General features: G+C 37.5%; 1 protein-coding gene across 6 annotated transcripts in view; it reads left to right on the top strand.

Moving 5' to 3' along the window:
- The window catches only part of LOC124146190 (otoferlin-like), a 243,900-nt gene that overhangs the window by 193,186 nt on the left and 28,257 nt on the right, over positions 1–22,457 (top strand). For all 6 annotated transcript variants that reach the window (XM_048399771.1, XM_046516364.2, XM_046516363.2 and 3 more), the window contains 2 exons: positions 278–366; positions 6,253–6,399. In XM_048399771.1, coding sequence (XP_048255728.1) covers positions 278–366; positions 6,253–6,399 — 236 coding nt within the window. The remainder of the gene's footprint in view (positions 1–277; positions 367–6,252; positions 6,400–22,457) is intronic.

Genomic DNA, 22,457 nt, shown 5'->3' on the forward strand with positions numbered 1-22,457 from the left:
GAGAGTCATGTTTCCAACACTTTGGAATGATGAGGTAGTAATGCACTGTGTCAACTTGGTGAAGCTATTGATGATTCTCGGTGGTGGAACTTACTACCAGATTCTCAGTAAATGTTCTTGACGACTGTTCTTCCCTTTGACAGGTATATGGTATATATGGCTACCCTGACCAAGTTGAGGTCATAGCTGTATCATAAAAAATGTATGTGCTGTACTTTGAAATTTCTGATAATTGTTTTGACAATCAGATGGGATGAGACTGGTGTTTATGCTTCAGGGCAAGATTGAGATGTGGGTGGATATGTTCCCCATGGATATGCCCTGTCCTGCTGCACCGGTGGACATCTCCCCACGAAAGCCTAAGAGGTAAAGTTCAGTCACAACCTAGGAGGGTAACATCTGCATTCTAGTGGTCTTGAACAAGAGAAGCACTAACCAGCTTGACACTAAAACTAAGTCTACACTTCCGCTCTTATACCTATTGTGGGCATAAGTCACACATACTGTCAAAATATTCCAAGCATTGAAATGTATATCAGAGTAATTCTTCTTGTATTACCCATAGGGGCACATTGGTGACCATATTTTCAGTAATTCTCACTGACCAGTATTATCATTGCTTCATGCTGATTAGCTGGTTTGTGCCAATTGTTCCAGTGTTTGATAGTTTGAAAAGCAACCCATGGCAACATGACATGATATGAACATACTGTCACAAATCATTGAGTAGGAAGTAATCCATTTATTCATGATGTAACAGACAGTTTCATTTGTTCCAAAAATAGACTGACTAAGCTCATGCCACCACTTTTGACTGGGAAATTCCTTGTAGCTTGTAAGTTTTTCTCCCTGTTCCTTGAGACAATACCCTTTTTAGATTTTTTTATTTTATCTATAAGTAGCATATCTGATATCTGAAATATCATATATTGTTATTTAGAACATTAAGGCAGCATTGTCTTTTTGAAGTACCCAAAATTAATTAATTGTTTGATTGGCCATCTAGAAGTTAATTAGTAAGTAAGAAAACGTACAACTTTATGCATATCAACTTCTGGTTTATTGAATATAGCGACGTTACAATGTAGATTCTTAGACCATCACTCCAGCTTAATAACAGTGTAAGGATCTACATTGAAACATCGCTATATGCAAGTTGTTCTCCATAAAGTTGTATGTTTTCTTTCAAAATTAATTATCAGATTTCCTCACCTGACAAGACTGTTTTGGTATTTTTTGCATCTGACGAGCCTGAAAGCATGTTTTTGTATTTATTTTTAATCAAACTATTGGAGTTTGCTTAATTAATTCCATGTCCTTCCTGAAAAAGGATATAATCTAGAGAAAATCGTATACAGTAACTGGTTTGTTTGTTTCATTCACTAATACACTTATAATACACTATTACAAGGTAATATGTATGGGGTCTGTCAATTGTAATATGTAATTTTGTGCTTTTATCATCAATTCTTATGAGCTTAATCATATCCAAATGTTTTTCATCATAAATGTTTATAAGTATTACTTTCTAAATCACAAAGCTCACTTTTTGGTTCATAATTTGTTGAAATTTGTAAAAATATCTCAGTATCAAATTTCTTTGGAACTGCAAAACCTAGACACTGATTGCCCAGAGATTGCTAAGGCCACACATTTATTATTTTTCGTTTAATGGGCCTGTCACCCCTACTGAAAAGCAGCCGGCCTAAGAAATAAATAACATTAAAAAGTTATATTTATTATGTCTCCCGCTAGTAATATAGACCCTCTTATACATTATTTAATGTTTTATATAAATTCAGAGGCCACCTGCATTTTTAACTCCAATGCAGAATGATAAATAAATAAATAAATAAATAATAGATAGATAGATAGATAGATAGATAGATAGATAGATAGATAGTAGGCCTAATAGTAGGGTGAAGCTTTATTAATAATTCACTGCCCAAAAGTTGTAGCACCATGGAAGACTATTAAAAAGAGGGTAATATCTAACCACAGAGAAAGTAGGAAATAAAGGCTACATCGTCCAATATTTACCTTCTTTCACTACATCTGAATATAATTTACTTCCTTAACACATTATTCTGACTTCATTATGTTCTCTTCTACATATTCAGTCTCCTATTCATTAAATGAAGTGACACACATTTGAAAGTATTATTATTGTAAGTACTTATGTATCAAAAACAAATTCTGTCATGAATTTCATGACAATAAATGCAAATGTGTTGATACCAGATACCAGTATAACTGGTACTCGAATGTGAATGTGAATGTGAAGTAGTTGTTGAAATTGCAATTGCAATAGTATTTCCATCAAAATCATGCAACAAAATTAATGAAATTATTTATTAAGGTGATGTGGTTAAACCTGACATACATAGCCGTTTTAGAGACGTGGTGCGTGTATATTTTTAAAGCAACAATTATGATATCTTAATGACTCATAGTTTCTATATGAAAATCTTTGTATTTCTGAGCTGATCTGGAGGCTTGTTGAACACTTATATGCACGTCACAAAGTCAGTATATTAATTTTCAAATAGGGCCAGTGGCTGTTTTTGTGTGTATTTCCTACAACAGCCAAGGGGGGTATCCAAGGAGACAGAATCCTCCCCATCCTAATACTCATCACATATCAGATTGCTGGCAAAGTTGGAAAACATCAAATGCAATGAAACTACCCCCCCCTGCAGGTTAGGAGGTTGTCGTCTCCCATTACTAACATTGTGTTACTAATTACTTGCAATTTGTTTTTCTGTACACTCAGTCTACAAATGACATTATAGCAATTACCTTTCCATACAGTGTGTACACCTAAGGCAATGGGAAGTCGAACATAAGCTCAAAGGAAAATTATTTCCTTTCATAAAGGTTATGTGTGAGTGCCCAGGATTAAGATCCTGCCACAGTCATTACTGCTGGGAACACATGAAGATCCTGCCACAGTCATTACTGCTGGGAACACATGAAGATCCTGCCACAGTCATTACTGCTGGGAATACATGAAGATCCTGTCACAGTCATTACTGCTGGGAATACATGAAGATCCTGCCACAGTCATTACTGCTGGGAATACATGACGATCCTGCCACAGTCATTACTGCTGGGAATACATGAAGATCCTGCCACAGTCATTACTGCTGGGAATACATGAAGATCCTGCCACTGTCATTGCTGCTGGGAATACATGAAGATCCTGCCACTGTCATTGCTGCTGGGAATACATGAAGATCCTGCCACTGTCATTGCTGCTGGGAATACATGAAGATCCTGCCACTGTCATTGCTGCTGGGAATACATGAAGATCCTGCCACTGTCATTACTGCTGGGAATACATGAAGATCCTGCCACTGTCATTACTGCTGGGAATACATGAAGATCCTGCCACTGTCATTGCTGCTGGGAATACATGAAGGTCCTGCCACTGTCATTACTGCTGGGAATACATGAAGATCCTGCCACTGTCATTACTGCTGGGAATACATGAAGATCCTGCCACTGTCATTGCTGCTAGGAATACATGAAGATCCTACCACTGTCATTGCTGCTGGGAATACATGAAGATCCTGCCACTGTCATTACTGCTGGGAATACATGAAGATCCTGCCACTGTCATTGCTGCTGGGAATACATGAAGATCCTGCCACTGTCATTACTGCTGGGAATACATGAAGGTCCTGCCACTGTCATTACTGCTGGGAATACATGAAGATCCTGCCACTGTCATTGCTGCTGGGAATACATGAAGGTCCTGCCACTGTCATTACTGCTGGGAATACATGAAGATCCTGCCACTGTCATTACTGCTGGGAATACATGAAGGTCCTGCCACTGTCATTACTGCTGGGAATACATGAAGATCCTGCCACTGTCATTGCTGCTGGGAATACATGAAGATCCTGCCACTGTCATTGCTGCTGGGAATACATGAAGGTCCTGCCACTGTCATTACTGCTGGGAATACATGAAGGTCCTGCCACTGTCATTACTGCTGGGAATACATGAAGATCCTGCCACAGTCATTACTGCTGGGAATACATGAAGATCCTGCCACAGTCATTACTGCTGGGAATACATGAAGATCCTGCCACTGTCATTACTGCTGGGAATATAGTTTCAGAGTGCCCTCACTTCAGGAATCAACAGTGCTAATACTGCACCATTTGCTGTTGCTATTATTTCTTAGAAAGTGAAGAATTTTTTATGGGTTTATGCGTGATATTCTTGGTCAATAAAAAGATTTTCATATTTGCTACAGTGGTAGTATCTCTTGTCTTAATAAAAGCGTCCAAATTTATTCCATGATCAGAAGAAGTCTCTGCTAAAAGCAGAGTCAATTGTGCGATTCCGACTATATCATGAGCATGTGTTTATGAATCTCTATGAAATTGTGATGATACCAGGTGTTAGCAAAAAGGTGAGTGTATCTTGCCCCATCCGTGGCACCCATCACAAACACACCCATCACAAACACATGCAAAGGCATGTCAGTTGTTACCTGTGAAAACATGGAAACTTGTGGTACAAGTCAAAATAGAGAGTTGCATCGGATACATTTCTGTCACTAATGTTTCAAATTCGGAAATGTCCTTTAGGAAGACTTACCACCAATTGATAGGGTACGAGAAATATCTTATTTACATAGGAATGATTGGTCTCTATGCCAGCAGGTTGATCACTATTTGCAAGATATAGTTTGGAAATCTCAGTTTATGAACTTTAATAGACTAATCTCTCAATTTAACCATTTGCATTGGACATGATAAAATCCAAACTGACTTTAACAGGTAGCTGCCAATCCAATCACTGTTCAACTGCATTTACCCAATAAATAAATAAATAATTCACACCTAAGTTTGCACTTCTAACTAATCAAATCGTTCATCTCACATGTAAATAAGAAAATTCCGTCCTATTCATGAAGATATTGAATAGGTGATATTTTTGCAGGCCTGCCTTTGATTTCCATCTGGGAATTTCCCATATGTGTAAGAATTTTGTCATGTGATTATTGACTTGGAAATTTCATCCTCCTTGTGGCTGCTGTACAGTGTGTGCAAGCGAGAAGCAGCGTCTCCTGATGCATGGTACTGCATGCAATAAATAGAAACCCAAGTTAAATACATGTTCGCTTTATAGGAATCCTCTATAAAGCTACTACCTAGTATTAAGGGAAGCAAACACTATTACTGATGCTGGCATGTTTTTCGAAAGCCCAAATTGGTTTAACACATGTGAATAATGAGGAAATGACTAATGTTCATTTGTTTTGTTATATTAGTTGCTTTACAAAATTATTGGCTGAAGATTTTAATTTAAGTTGGGTCAAATTACTTTTATTAATTTTCAATGGCTCATTTTGCAACTGAGTTTCAATACCATCTGACACTGAGAAATGGCCATAGGTGGAAATGTTTATATAGAATGATGTTTAATAGTGGTTTTTGGCACCTCAGTGGTGAAATTATGTTTTATCAGTCTTTAGAAAGATTGACAATCTTTTTCTTTTAAATACAAATGATACAAGTTTGATGGCACCAGAATTGAAATTCCTTATGATTCTACTAATTTGTATGGAATATCAAACTAGGCTTTGATATGAGAACATGAAAACATCCCTATGGTAGAGAATTAAACCAGTGATTGATATTATGAGAAACATCCAACACCCTCATGGTGTGATGTCACTCAATCAACCAAGTGACCAACCCTCACCACTCAATCCATTTTGTCACCTAGCTACAGTATTAAAGAAGTTGTTCTCTATAAAATTGTGTCTACCTTGTCATCCGTCATCTTCTAAGTAATGCCTATCAAACAATTTACCTAGCTCTTGCGTCAAGCAAAGTTGTATTAGAGAATGTAAATTAAAACTAAATATTGACTTGTGTTTGAGACAGGTGCCACCAGTGGGGCAGGATATGCTGCCCTGAAATCCTGAATATTTAGTGATTCACAAACACATGCTTATGATATAGTCGGAATCATTAAATTGACTCTACTTCCAGCAGAGATTTCTTATGATTGTGGAAAGAGTTTGGGTACAATTTGTTATAATTTGTAGTTGTTGCTTTTAGACTATTTCATATCCCTCAAAGATAAATATATTCTATTATTTTGTTTGCTGATTGTTGATTTTGGTCCTGGTCAAATCAGTAAACTGAAGAATAGAAGTGTAATGTACTTTAAGGGGAATGCAAGAATACTGTTTGATGTTTTGTACAGATGAATCTACTTTCATTTTAGCTATGAACTCCGCTGCATCATCTGGAACACTGATGATGTTGTGCTGGAAGATGATGCCTTCTTCACAGGAGAGAAAATGAGTGACATCTATGTTAAAGGCTGGGTGAAAGGTTCAGATGACATGCAGAGTACAGACATTCACTACAGGTAGGTTCAAATACTCATTCACTTCATTATTTCATACAGCTGAATAATCTGATTACAGCTGTACTACAGCTGAACAATCAAATCACAGATTCACTACAACAGCTGAAACATCCTAACACAGGTTTACTACAACGGGTGAAACATTTATCACAGCTTCACAACAGCTGAACAATCTGATCACAGCTTCACTACAACAGCTGAATAATCTATCACAGCTTTTCTACAACAGCTGAACAATATTCTGATCACAGCTTCAGTACAACAGCTGAACAATCTATCACAGCTTCAGTACAACAGCTGAACAATCTATCACAGCTTTACTACACCAGCTGAACAATCCAATCACAGCTTCACTACAACAGCTGAACAATCTATTACAGCTTCAATACAACAGCTGAACAATCCAATCACAACTTCAGTACAACAGCTGAACAATCTATCACAGCTTTACTACAACAGCTGAACAATCTTATCAGAGCTTCACTACAACAGCTGAACAATCTATCAGCTTTACTACAACAGCTGAACAATCTATCACAGCTTCACTACAACAGCTGAATAATCTATCACAGCTTCACTACAACAGCTGAATAATCTATCACAGCTTCAGTACAACAGCTAAACAATCTGATCACAGCTTCACTACAACAGCTGAATAATCTATCACAGCTTCACTACAACAGCTGAATAATCTATCACAGCTTCAACAGCTGAACAATCTATCACAGCTTCACTACAACAGCTGAACAATCTATCACAGCACCAACAGCTGAATAATCTATCACAGCTTCACTACAACAGCTGAACAATCTATCACAGCTTCAACAGCTGAATAATCTATCACAGCTTCACTACAACAGCTGAACAATCTATCACAGCTTCAACAGCTGAATAATCTATCACAGCTTCACTACAACAGCTGAACAATCTATCACAGCTTCACTACAACAGCTGAACAATCTATCACAGCTTCAACAGCTGAATAATCTATCACAGCTTCACAACAGCTGAACAATCTATCACAGCTCCAACAGCTGAATAATCTATCACAGCTTCACAACAGCTGAACAATCTATCACAGCTCCAACAGCTGAATAATCTATCACAGCTTCACTACAACAGCTGAACAATCTATCACAGCTTCACTACAACAGCTGAACAATCTATCACAGCACCAACAGCTGAATAATCTATCACAGCTTCACTACAACAGCTGAACAATCTATCACAGCTTCAACAGCTGAATAATCTATCACAGCTTCACTACAACAGCTGAACAATCTATCACAGCTTCAACAGCTGAATAATCTATCACAGCTTCACTACAACAGCTGAACAATCTATCACAGCTTCACTACAACAGCTGAACAATCTATCACAGCTTCAACAGCTGAATAATCTATCACAGCTTCACAACAGCTGAACAATCTATCACAGCTCCAACAGCTGAATAATCTATCACAGCTTCACAACAGCTGAACAATCTATCACAGCTCCAACAGCTGAATAATCTATCACAGCTTCACTACAACAGCTGAACAATCTATCACAGCTTCACTACAACAGCTGAACAATCTATCACAGCACCAACAGCTGAATAATCTATCACAGCTTCACTACAACAGCTGAACAATCTATCACAGCTTCAACAGCTGAATAATCTATCACAGCTTCACTACAACAGCTGAACAATCTATCACAGCTTCAACAGCTGAATAATCTATCACAGCTTCACTACAACAGCTGAACAATCTATCACAGCTTCACTACAACAGCTGAACAATCTATCACAGCTTCAACAGCTGAATAATCTATCACAGCTTCACAACAGCTGAACAATCTATCACAGCTCCAACAGCTGAATAATCTATCACAGCTTCACAACAGCTGAACAATCTATCACAGCTCCAACAGCTGAATAATCTATCACAGCTTCACTACAACAGCTGAACAATCTACCACAGCTTCACTACAACAGCTGAACAATCTATCACAGCTTCACAACAGCTGAACAATCTATCACAGCTCCAACAGCTGAATAATCTATCACAGCTTCACTACAACAGCTGAACAATCTACCACAGCTTCACTACAACAGCTGAACAATCTATCACAGCTTCACAACAGCTGAACAATCTATCACAGCTCCAACAGCTGAATAATCTATCACAGCTTCACTACAACAGCTGAACAATCTACCACAGCTTCAACAGCTGAATAATCTATCACAGCTTCACTACAACAGCTGAACAATCTACCACAGCTTCAACAGCTGAATAATCTATCACAGCTTCACTACAACAGCTGAACAATCTACCACAGCTTCAACAGCTGAATAATCTATCACAGCTTCACTACAACAGCTGAACAATCTATCACAGCTTCACAACAGCTGAACAATCTATCACAGCTCCAACAGCTGAATAATCTATCACAGCTTCACTACAACAGCTGAACAATCTACCACAGCTTCACTACAACAGCTGAACAATCTATCACAGCTTCACAACAGCTGAACAATCTATCACAGCTCCAACAGCTGAATAATCTATCACAGCTTCACTACAACAGCTGAACAATCTACCACAGCTTCAACAGCTGAATAATCTATCACAGCTTCACTACAACAGCTGAACAATCTACCACAGCTTCAACAGCTGAATAATCTATCACAGCTTCACTACAACAGCTGAACAATCTACCACAGCTTCAACAGCTGAATAATCTATCACAGCTTCACTACAACAGCTGAACAATCTACCACAGCTTCAACAGCTGAATAATCTATCACAGCTTCACTACAACAGCTGAACAATCTACCACAGCTTCAACAGCTGAATAATCTATCACAGCTTCACTACAACAGCTGAACAATCTACCACAGCTTCAACAGCTGAATAATCTATCACAGCTTCACTACAACAGCTGAACAATCTACCACAGCTTCAACAGCTGAATAATCTATCACAGCTTCACTACAACAGCTGAACAATCTATCACAGCTTCACAACAGCTGAACAATCTATCACAGCTCCAACAGCTGAATAATCTATCACAGCTTCACTACAACAGCTGAACAATCTACCACAGCTTCACTACAACAGCTGAACAATCTATCACAGCTTCACAACAGCTGAACAATCTATCACAGCTCCAACAGCTGAATAATCTATCACAGCTTCACTACAACAGCTGAACAATCTACCACAGCTTCAACAGCTGAATAATCTATCACAGCTTCACTACAACAGCTGAACAATCTACCACAGCTTCAACAGCTGAATAATCTATCACAGCTTCACTACAACAGCTGAACAATCTACCACAGCTTCAACAGCTGAATAATCTATCACAGCTTCACTACAACAGCTGAACAATCTACCACAGCTTCAACAGCTGAATAATCTATCACAGCTTCACTACAACAGCTGAACAATCTACCACAGCTTCAACAGCTGAATAATCTATCACAGCTTCACTACAACAGCTGAACAATCTATCACAGCTTCACAACAGCTGAACAATCTATCACAGCTCCAACAGCTGAATAATCTATCACAGCTTCACTACAACAGCTGAACAATCTACCACAGCTTCACTACAACAGCTGAACAATCTATCACAGCTTCACAACAGCTGAACAATCTATCACAGCTCCAACAGCTGAATAATCTATCACAGCTTCACTACAACAGCTGAACAATCTACCACAGCTTCAACAGCTGAATAATCTATCACAGCTTCACTACAACAGCTGAACAATCTACCACAGCTTCAACAGCTGAATAATCTATCACAGCTTCACTACAACAGCTGAACAATCTACCACAGCTTCAACAGCTGAATAATCTATCACAGCTTCACTACAACAGCTGAACAATCTACCACAGCTTCAACAGCTGAATAATCTATCACAGCTTCACTACAACAGCTGAACAATCTACCACAGCTTCAACAGCTGAATAATCTATCACAGCTTCACTACAACAGCTGAACAATCTACCACAGCTTCAACAGCTGAATAATCTATCACAGCTTCACTACAACAGCTGAACAATCTACCACAGCTTCAACAGCTGAATAATCTATCACAGCTTCACTACAACAGCTGAACAATCTATCACAGCTTCACAACAGCTGAACAATCTATCACAGCTCCAACAGCTGAATAATCTATCACAGCTTCACTACAACAGCTGAACAATCTACCACAGCTTCACTACAACAGCTGAACAATCTATCACAGCTTCACAACAGCTGAACAATCTATCACAGCTCCAACAGCTGAATAATCTATCACAGCTTCACTACAACAGCTGAACAATCTACCACAGCTTCAACAGCTGAATAATCTATCACAGCTTCACTACAACAGCTGAACAATCTACCACAGCTTCAACAGCTGAATAATCTATCACAGCTTCACTACAACAGCTGAACAATCTACCACAGCTTCAACAGCTGAATAATCTATCACAGCTTCACTACAACAGCTGAACAATCTACCACAGCTTCAACAGCTGAATAATCTATCACAGCTTCACTACAACAGCTGAACAATCTACCACAGCTTCAACAGCTGAATAATCTATCACAGCTTCACTACAACAGCTGAACAATCTATCACAGCTTCACAACAGCTGAACAATCTATCACAGCTCCAACAGCTGAATAATCTATCACAGCTTCACTACAACAGCTGAACAATCTACCACAGCTTCAACAGCTGAATAATCTATCACAGCTTCACTACAACAGCTGAACAATCTACCACAGCTCCAACAGCTGAACAATCTACCACAGCTTCACTACAACAGCTGAACAATCTACCACAGCTTCACTACAACAGCTGAATAATCTACCACAGCTTCACTACAACAGCTGAATAATCTACCACAGCTTCACTACAACAGCTGAATAATCTACCACAGCTTCACTACAACAGCTGAATAATCTACCACAGCTTCACTACAACAGCTGAATAATCTACCACAGCTTCACTACAACAGCTGAATAATCTACCACAGCTTCACTACAACAGCTGAATAATCTACCACAGCTTCAACAGCTGAACAATCTATCACAGCTTCACTACAACAGCTGAACAATCTACCACAGCTTCACTACAACAGCTGAACAATCTATCACAGCTTCACTACAACAGCTGAATAATCTACCACAGCTTCACTACAACAGCTGAACAATCTATCACAGCTTCACTACAACAGCTGAATAATCTACCACAGCTTCACTACAACAGCTGAACAATCTATCACAGCTTCACTACAACAGCTGAATAATCTACCACAGCTTCACTACAACAGCTGAACAATCTACCACAGCTTCACTACAACAGCTGAACAATCTACCACAGCTTCACTACAACAGCTGAACAATCTACCACAGCTTCACTACAACAGCTGAACAATCTACCACAGCTTCACTACAACAGCTGAACAATCTACCACAGCTTCACTACAACAGCTGAACAATCTATCACAGCTTCAACAGCTGAACAATCTACCACAGCTTCACTACAACAGCTGAACAATCTACCACAGCTTCACTACAACAGCTGAACAATCTACCACAGCTTCACTACAACAGCTGAACAATCTATCACAGCTTCACTACAACAGCTGAACAATCTACCACAGCTTCACTACAACAGCTGAACAATCTACCACAGCTTCACTACAACAGCTGAACAATCTATCACAGCTTCAACAGCTGAACAATCTACCACAGCTTCACTACAACAGCTGAACAATCTACCACAGCTTCACTACAACAGCTGAACAATCTACCACAGCTTCACTACAACAGCTGAACAATCTACCACAGCTTCACTACAACAGCTGAACAATCTACCACAGCTTCACTACAACAGCTGAACAATCTATCACAGCTTCACTACAACAGCTGAACAATCTACCACAGCTTCACTACAACAGCTGAACAATCTACCACAGCTTCACTACAACAGCTGAACAATCTACCACAGCTTCACTACAACAGCTGAACAATCTACCACAGCTTCACTACAACAGCTGAACAATCTACCACAGCTTCACTACAACAGCTGAACAATCTACCACAGCTTCACTACAACAGCTGAACAATCTACCACAGCTTCACTACAACAGCTGAACAATCTACCACAGCTTCACTACAACAGCTGAACAATCTACCACAGCTTCACTACAACAGCTGAACAATCTACCACAGCTTCACTACAACAGCTGAACAATCTACCACAGCTTCACTACAACAGCTGAACAATCTACCACAGCTTCACTACAACAGCTGAACAATCTACCACAGCTTCACTACAACAGCTGAACAATCTACCACAGCTTCACTACAACAGCTGAACAATCTATCACAGCTTCACTACAACAGCTGAATAATCTACCACAGCTTCACTACAACAGCTGAATAATCTACCACAGCTTCACTACAACAGCTGAACAATCTACCACAGCTTCACTACAACAGCTGAACAATCTACCACAGCTTCACTACAACAGCTGAACAATCTACCACAGCTTCACTACAACAGCTGAACAATCTACCACAGCTTCACTACAACAGCTGAACAATCTACCACAGCTTCACTACAACAGCTGAACAATCTACCACAGCTTCACTACAACAGCTGAATAATCTACCACAGCTTCACTACAACAGCTGAACAATCTACCACAGCTTCACTACAACAGCTGAACAATCTACCACAGCTTGGTGTAGCATGTGAAAATAATGGCACTGAGTAAGTTCGTATATGTATCGTGTGTTAGGATGTATCGTGTGTTAGGATGTATCGTGTGTTAGGATGTATCCTGTGTTAGGATGTATCCTGATTATATAATGTACATACCATATTTCTGTGACACTGAAAATGGTGCCAAAAGAGATTGTGATGCCTTTTAGTTGATAACTGAATACTATACCAGTTAACTGTTGTAACCTAACACTGTATCAAGGAATTGTAGTTCTCATATCACTTATATAATCATTATTTACCTAAGTATAAAAATGTCATATTGATATTTGGTTTCTATAGTATGTTAGTTTTAGATAAGGTGTAGATTTGATCACTGACTTTCCTAATGTTTATCGATTGTTGAAATTAGCTCATTACCTCATTAGGCATAACATCATTAGTCTGTATGTAATGTACATAGTTGTATTATGTTCCTCGAATACCCTTTTGTTCCTTTACAGTGATTGATAAGAGTATGTAGTTGTATAGAAACAGTCATTGCTTTGGATTTATCTGTTGGCCAAGTTCCTACCTGTCAGTATGTACCAAGGTTGGTTAAACTCAGACACTTCCATATACGTCCTGCCTTGTGTCACAGTAACTAGACCTGAGGTAGCCTTGTTAAGCACATGAGACATAAAATCTGATGTATTTAATTATTTGGTGGCAGCCTTATTTTCCTTGTAGTTTCCTGCCACCTTGAAGCGATGTCTTTACTTAATTAGATAATGCTTTGAAGTAACGTCCCAAACCTTTCCTCTTGATGGCCTGTGGCTAGAACACAAAACGCGTTTCTGTAACAAGAGACATCATTCTACATCTCCTGGCGCTGGATACTTGTCTGTGAGGCTATTATTACTCTAGCTGGTTCGCTTTTTATTATTTCTGAAATGTGATTTTTGTATTTTGACATTTCGAACTCGTTCCTGCATTGTTTTTTGTGAATCATTCCTACCTTTAGATTCTTTCAAATTTATGGATGTTTTACGATTCACGGATTTTCACATCACCATTAAGTCTTGAACTTATATTTTCGCTAAATGACGACTGTACGAGATGATGGACTTTTGTTAATACCGGTTGAAGAAACTAGCAGATAGTAATGGTCTTAGAATTCAAGGAAAGCATTTTGAGTGCTAATTGGAAAATAATTATGACAGGTATTTGTTATTACTCATGTTCATAGTGACCATAAAGCTTATGTTTTCACCCAAAAAAAAACATTAACAAAAATAGAAAAGTTAACAAAAGGTTACAAGAATCAAATAGATAAGGAATTAATATGTCTTTTTTTGTGCAAGAGAAATTCCCATTACGGTATACATAGTGTTTCCTTGATCTAGGAACCTGTGACGGACACTCACAGCACACTGTAGATGACTTGTTAACTACTTGCATCAATTGATAATCACACAGGGTAACGCCCTTCGATAGGATGCATCAGTGGGGGTATGTAAGCACTGTTTCTATAAGACGTATTTGTCACTAAAGACAGTGTTTTGTTACGGTAAATGTATTTAATGGTACTCAGACTGTTTTCATTGTTAAGGATGTTTTCAGATCCAGACTGGTAAGTTTATGTCACCTCAACCAAAGGGTCCTACAGACTTACATCATTGCACATTGTCTACTGATCATAAGCTTTCTGAAACCACATGGGTTAAGAGGCTGAAACTTAAATGTTCACAGCCATGCCTGGCAGCCATATTGAAAATATCAGTTGTCCCATCATTCACCTATACAAGAAAGTATTTTTCTCTAATGATGTCGTGAAACAGTGGGTGTTTGTGTAAGTCCAATAATAACATTACCTACAAAACCCTTTCCTCAGCTATGATGTTAATTGTGTTTATGCCTTGGCTTTCTTTCTGTTGTTGGACAACACCTTCCTCTAGGCCAGTGAAGCATAAACTAGACTGATTCATCACACCTGCTTTTGTTAAAGAATTATGATCCAACTATGATCCAAGCTATGATCCAACTTAAAATGTGCACAGCCTGGGCGGCCATTTTGGAAAGCAATCTTTGGCCATTAGTTAGCCTTTTTTGAGATAGTAAAGTTAGATGTGGTATTTGGAGCTCAACATTCCTTTTTTTATTACCAATTTGACTGTTGCACTTTGAATTTTTACTCCAATTCGCAATAATGTATCAACAGGCTAAAATCGAATCGTATGTCTTGTACCTGTATCCAAGATTAGATAGCAGATCAGTATCCGCCGACCATCAGTCAGTGCTACTCTATAGCAGTATTGTCATGTAGATCCCCTTTCTCTCCTATAGGGTTCAGAGCTAGATTCCCAGACTTCTCCAGAAGTCTTTGATGCATGTATGTCTATAGGATTCACTCTTAAATTCCAATGCTGACCCACTGCCTTGGATTCAGCTGTACCTAGAGACAATAATTTGGTTCCTTCGAACTGTAAGCCTAGGAGAGTGAGAGAATAATGCTTGATGATCTCAAGTTGCTGCAGTTTGTGGGATTGAAAATGGAATCTTCAAATCTTGAACCCGTCTTTCCATGTTTTTCATTGTGTTAACTCGTATTGTTCAATGACTGATGACCAGATATCCACTTACCAATCGCCAGGGCTCAAGCCAATGGATGGTTGATAGGCTTTCAGGTACATCATACTCCTCATCCAGGAGGTATCCCAAGTTATAGGGATACATATATTAGAGTGGTAAACAGAAATACAAAAGTGGGGATTGAAATTCTTGATTGGACAGCTGTCAGACAATTTCATGCTATCAATGAGGAATATGAATCATTATGAGTGGTACAGTATTTATAACTGTGGATGCCCTGGCCTGGCAGCATCTAATTTGGTTTTCAAAATATTTTTTTCGTGGGAGCAACCAATCAGGGATTAAATGTCACACATTTTCACTATGTTTTTCACTGGTTCATATTTTCGGTAATGATTCCCCTATTATGCCATTATAGACGTCCTGCATGCCAAGACATTGAAAGGCTGCATTTTAGAAGATTCTGCTTTCTTTCGTCTAGTGACGCAATTCTGTCTTGTTTATATATATAACTTTTTAAGATATTAATGTATAAACATGACAAAAATTCTGTATGTTCATAGATGTCTTGTGATCCAAAGAGGAAAAGGATAGGTGTTTTGTGAGCTAATAATTCACTACATTTCATCTTGGATTGGTTGTTCTCCCCCAAAAAACATACTGGCATTTTGAAACAAAACAAATCATTACATTGTAATACATTTGGTTGTGGAAAGGACAGACAAGTATTTCAGCTGGGTGCTACACATGTTTATCTTCACTCAGGTTCAGTGTTTGGATTTATGAAACGGCAAAGTTAACATTTCTAACCACAATTATGTTGTAAACATATTTTTTCTAATTTTGCTTATCCCTTTTAAATGAACAGTATTTTAGGTGGTAACAATTGATTATGTGAATAGGCAATGTCTATGTCTATGCCTGATCTACACAGTCAACCATATGTGACCAGTATCCTGTTATCTACATGCTTCTAGTATTATAGAAATGGCTTAGCCTATAAAAAGATAGGCCTTAACTGCTTTCAATCATATTTCCATATGATCCTCATGTCAGTGACCTTTGTTGACCAACACACAAATCCGAGGATCAACTTTACCTCCCATGGTGATCTTAAACATGGCATCTTTAGATGTGGTCATTGCTCAAGTCTGACAAACTCCATAAACCTATAAAACATAATACAACTGTACATAACTTCTATAGTTTTATTGAACATGTAGTTACTTTTATTAAGAAAAGGACAGTGATACAAAATGTTTATGTTTGTGCTAGGTGTAAAAGATTAATAGTAGGGCAAGTTTGTTGTGATAGACTAAGATTGAAAAGCATGTATAAATACCAGGTGAAATTGTTCCCCCATCAGTGGAATGCCTGGCAGGCACTTGTGTCAAACACTGGCCACAAAACAGCCCTCTTGTGTTGTCAGTCACCATTACTAATCAGAATATATTTGTTGATATTGGCTGGTAAATAAGCATGGCGGAGATCCACTAGGGAAAAGCGGTGTGAATCTGTTAGCCAGGTTTCCTGTTTTCAAACTTGCATCCAGGCTAGGATTGTTGACTGAAAAAATTGACACCTCTTTTAATGTGTAGGTGTTTGTTGACAGAGAGATGTGCACCACAACATGCCTAGTGCACTTGTTGGGTTATAGTCCAAACTGAGGGTAATTGCTACATGAGAAACACTGCCAGGTTCAACCCTCATGGATACCAGAGTGTAGACTCAAGGAAATGCGCTATATATTGTCTACAACTTTGTTGATTGTAAACATACAAAACTCTCAGTAGAGTTTAACCCTTTTTGGTATTAATCCAGATGTGTGTGTCAAACATTGTTCAGTGAGGAATGTAAAGATGTCAGTGTGTCGTGCTATGATATGAGTACTTACCTTTATTCCTTTCTTTATTATGTTTTTGCATTTCCAGTTATTTCACTTGTTAACTAAATCATTCTTTTTTATACATTTCGCCAAACAATGATAGTGATTCTTGGGCACATGCTCATGATATAGTCGGAATCATACAATCGACTCTGATTTTAGCAGAGATTTCTATTGAATATGGGAAGAGTTTTCTCACTGTTATTTATTCAGTGAGCATTATTATTTTTTTTATTCATCCTAAAAGTATTTCATTTCCACTCTTCAGCTTCTTGTCATTCCTCTTAATGTAGGAAGTTTGCGGTGTGTATGTGACATCCTTCTGCAGTTTAAGCAGGAGAAGATGTTATTCGCTGGCCGGTACAAGGCATTTGTGCCACATCGGTGTTCCAGCTTTATGCCTCATGAAGAAGGAGCTAACTCTCACAGACCTTCAAGAGATAAGGCCCATTTATCACTGATTCCTATCTCTTCATGAAGCAAAATAGAGATGATATGCACCATTTAGCAATTGTTTTTGTGTCTTTTTGCTATTCAGATTTAACACTTTTGCATTGATGCAAGATTATATGGCAAGTTGTTAATTCAGAGTTTGAAACGTTCCAAATGTGTCTCTTTAGACACAGAAGTACTGAGATTTATTATTTCCATTTGTCTCCACATTTAAAAACATTTTGACACTGCAATAGAAGCTTGTGTTGGGTTAAGTAGAAAACATCTTTGTTTATGAAGAGGTGTGTTTGGTAGAGAAACATATTTTTGCCTGAAGAAAAAGGGTTTGTATGGTTTTTTTACATTCAGGGAAAATAAGTTTTACCAGAAAACTTTGATAGAAAGTTATTGCTTTTATATTGTCACATTTATTGTCTACTTTGCAATTAATTATTTTTATGGTAGTGTAACTCAAACCAGAGCATCTCAGTTTATCAAATTAGCTCAGTTGCAGATTTTTAAAATATATATAATTGGATTTATTTTAGAGTTTTAGAATGAAACCTGATGTCCTGAAAACAATACCTGGTTGTTATCTGGCCTCCATCTCTAAAGCTATCTTATTGTATGTCGCATATAACAGTCATTTCATTGAAATAATAAAATTATGGACAACTGTAAGTACCGGTATTGTCTTTTTGTTTAATCTTTTACAATGTATTTTTCCGACATTACTGTTATATCAATGGGTAATGAAATGGGAGTAACAAAACAAAGTATACAACTATACATATTGTCTTGTGAAGGGGGTATTTAACATGCAAGAATACTTTCCCTCGGGATAATAAAGTCTATCTTATCTTATGAAATAAAATGATAGTACCCAGTGGGCACATTTGACCCCAGTCATCATGGGGTAATAGAAATATACATTTTGAAAATTAACTGCTACATTAACAAAATACATTAAGAGATTTGTGGATTTTAATCTTCTCTTATATATCATCCACATTTATTGAAATATTGCTGTCAAGTGAATGGAGTGGGATGTCATCCCTTAGTGGCCTGTATTGCCTTGACGGTTGTTACATGATGGAAGTCAACATAATCTGTGATGCAAAGATCTAGAAAGGTTGATCTGAAATTTGCCATCATTGGTTAGTTACAGCTCATTGTGAATATTATTTGGTTTGTTATAATTGTGAATTTCATATGGACAGTTCAAACCTGAGATTTGTTTTCATACACTCTTACACCTATCCCTCTAGAAACAACAGTTCCTTCACATTGGTACCTGTCCCTAGAAACAACAGTTCCTTCACATTGGTATCTGTCCCTAGAAACAGCAGTTCCTTCACATTGGTATCTGTCCCTATAGAAACAACAGTTCCTTCACATACCTGTCCCTATAGAAACAACAGTTCCTTCACATTGGTATCTGTCCCTATAGAAACAACAGTTCCTTCACATACCTGTCCCTATAGAAACAACAGTTCTTTCACATTGGTATCTGTCCCTAGAAACAACAGTTCCTTCACATACCTGTCCCTATAGAAACAACAGTTCCTTCACATTGGTATCTGTCCCTATAGAAACAACAGTTCCTTCACATTGGTATCTGTCCCTATAGAAACAACAGTTTCTTCACCTTGGTACCTTACCCTAGAAACAACAGTTCCTTCATCTCGGTACCTGTCACTAGAAACTAAAGCTCCATTCACTATTACATGTCCCTGGAAACAAAGTTCATGTCTTCATGTTGATACTTAAGCAGCCCCCTCCACTGATGGTTGCTTTTGTGCTTTCTTGAATCTGAGCTCTGCCACAATTGCTTTTCTCAACCACAAGCTTATTACAGATGTTAGAAACTTCTTACCACTTATACCCCCCTCTATACCTCTGAATACTTTTTCTGACATATGATTGGATAATGTTGAAGGTCTAGGTCACTCCACTAGGCTTTAAAAAGCTGGTGTACATGATAACTTGAGTATATATGAATGAGTGAGTGAGTGAGTTTGGTTTAACGCCGCTTTTAACAGTATTCCAGTTATATCGCGGCATATATATGAATGGAATTTGATGACCTTTAGTATACATGATTGCGGGGTCATTAAATTAGCTAGAGGCATCAACCTTTTCTGTGTCCCCTACTTAGATATTGCTGGCATATTGCTAAAAGCGGCGTAAAACCCAACATACTCACTCACATTGTTGGTGTGCAGAGAAACCACTACACCCCTCTATCGAGTATGCATACTTCATCTGCCATCCATTTCCCACTGGGGATAAATTTACAAATAAACCAGCCCTTGTGTATGGATGACATTGTTCACACAGCTAGAGAGGTCAGATGCTTGGATTAGGAATCACCATTTAGATGTTTTTGGTCTTTTGAGATATGTTGCTTGTTAATGATATCTGATTTTGTTTGAATACATTATGTAGGTGATCTTGGTCTGCTTTAATGGTCAGCCTGACCTATTTAGATGTGATTTTCATTTCCATTTTAATTTCCAGCTTTCCTTTCTCTTGGACATTTTGATTGCAGAACTATTTGTGTGACAATCATCATTGATTTTGGAATATCTGCAGTTAATCTGCCCTGCATTTTATCATCCTGAGATTTTATTGTGCCATTTAGGATGACATTTGCCTCTAGAAATGTTCATTTCCCGATCTTATATAAGTGCACTTTATAGGATATGATAGTGCTATTCATAAATCTTGTAACTGAGAGATTGACAAATTACATAAAAAGCGTCTTGATTTCCCATACATAATTCTGCCATATGTATGTGATGAAAGACTATCATCCATTGATCAAATCAAATATGTACAGACTGTTGTGGTATGTTAGTAACTTCCTTGTTTGATTTGCTGTATTGACAAAAAAATCAAATTGTAAAATGTCAGAACTATTAGACAATTTAAAAACCCTTTTGTATTAATGATGTTCAACACATATCAAATGATGCCTTTCAAGTTAAAGAAACGAATCGACTATATGTTACAACATCCACCATGCAAGTCATTGTGCAAAAAGTCTATACCAATATCATGTGGCACTTGGGACAAATGTTTCTGTTGTTGTTTGGTATCATGTCATGGTGCTTTATTGACTGAATCTGAATCAAAAGACGCGAGAGAAACACATCCGTCTTGTGTTACCCCCTGCGTAAGTTGTATACATGGGCGGAGGGAGAATCTCAATTGCAACTCTTCATCGCTCTTTGATGTGGAGGTAAACAAAGCTAGAACCACGTGGAGACGAGACAAAATAGGCCAGCAGATTGTTCAGTTGTATTATCCTTCTTATAAATTGTTGGGCCTTATTAAGTAACAGAAAAGCACGCTGCTGTAAATAATGCAAACATATGTTTCAATATGGCTGGTTTTATGTATGAAAAGGTTTGAATTAGAACTAGAGAATTCAGATGAATGTGATGTGAAAAAGTATGGTATTTGGATTGATTACTAGAATGCACAGCAGACATTCTTAAGATGATTACTTGACAATGAAATAGTCAATTTTTATGTGGCTGTAGATTTCATGTTTTTGTGTTTTATTTTCTAACCTGATGAAATTTTCAGAATATTTAAAGATAAGATAAGATAATATTTATTGCAGAAACGTTCCATTACGGGACAGATGCAATTTTAAAAGACAAGACATTATGATTTATATATACATATATACAGACAAACATAATTTACATTCCTGTAGACACATACAAAAACAAAATAATCAATATTACATATTTTTATACATAAAATGTCAACGGTTGATTGTGAGGGGGTATTTATTGTTTGAAATTATAGATGTGGAAACAAATGCAGTTGATATTGACTGCTTCATTATTTGACAGGATGTATTGAAATAATTTGTCTTCATGACTGTGGACATTTACATTTACATTTTGTCTGGATAGTTTTTCAAATAGTATATTTCTTTCTCGAGTGTATTTAATACAGTGAAGTAAGTAATGTTTTTCGTTATCAAAATCAAACACTTTGGTTTAAGGTACATGTATTAACTTATCTATATCTATATAAAACATATTTTCACATTTTAATTATATTTGTTGTATGCTTTGAAAAATGACAATTGTAATGTTTTTTGTTGGAAAATATTTTTTTTGTCCTGAAATGTGAATTATCTTGTTAACATTCCAAAGCAAATTTAATGGTAAATGTTTGTCTTTAAATATTTATACCTGCACCATATGTTATATGAACTTTACTTTGTAAGTATTTACTGAAGCTGATTTAAGAACAAACAGAGCATGTTTAAAGCGGTATACCTCATTTCGAGGCTCCACCACACAGGGAGAGTGTGCCATCATTGTGAAATAATGAGCGTGTTTGGAAACCTGTATCATACATTGGATCCAACACACTTTTTTGTCATAGATTTTTCTCATGACAATCCTTGTATCACTCTCA

Source organism: Haliotis rufescens, unplaced genomic scaffold, assembly GCF_023055435.1.
Source record: "Haliotis rufescens isolate VD_foot unplaced genomic scaffold, xgHalRufe1.0.p SCAF_2, whole genome shotgun sequence".
Classification (NCBI taxonomy): Eukaryota; Metazoa; Mollusca; class Gastropoda; order Lepetellida; family Haliotidae; genus Haliotis; species Haliotis rufescens.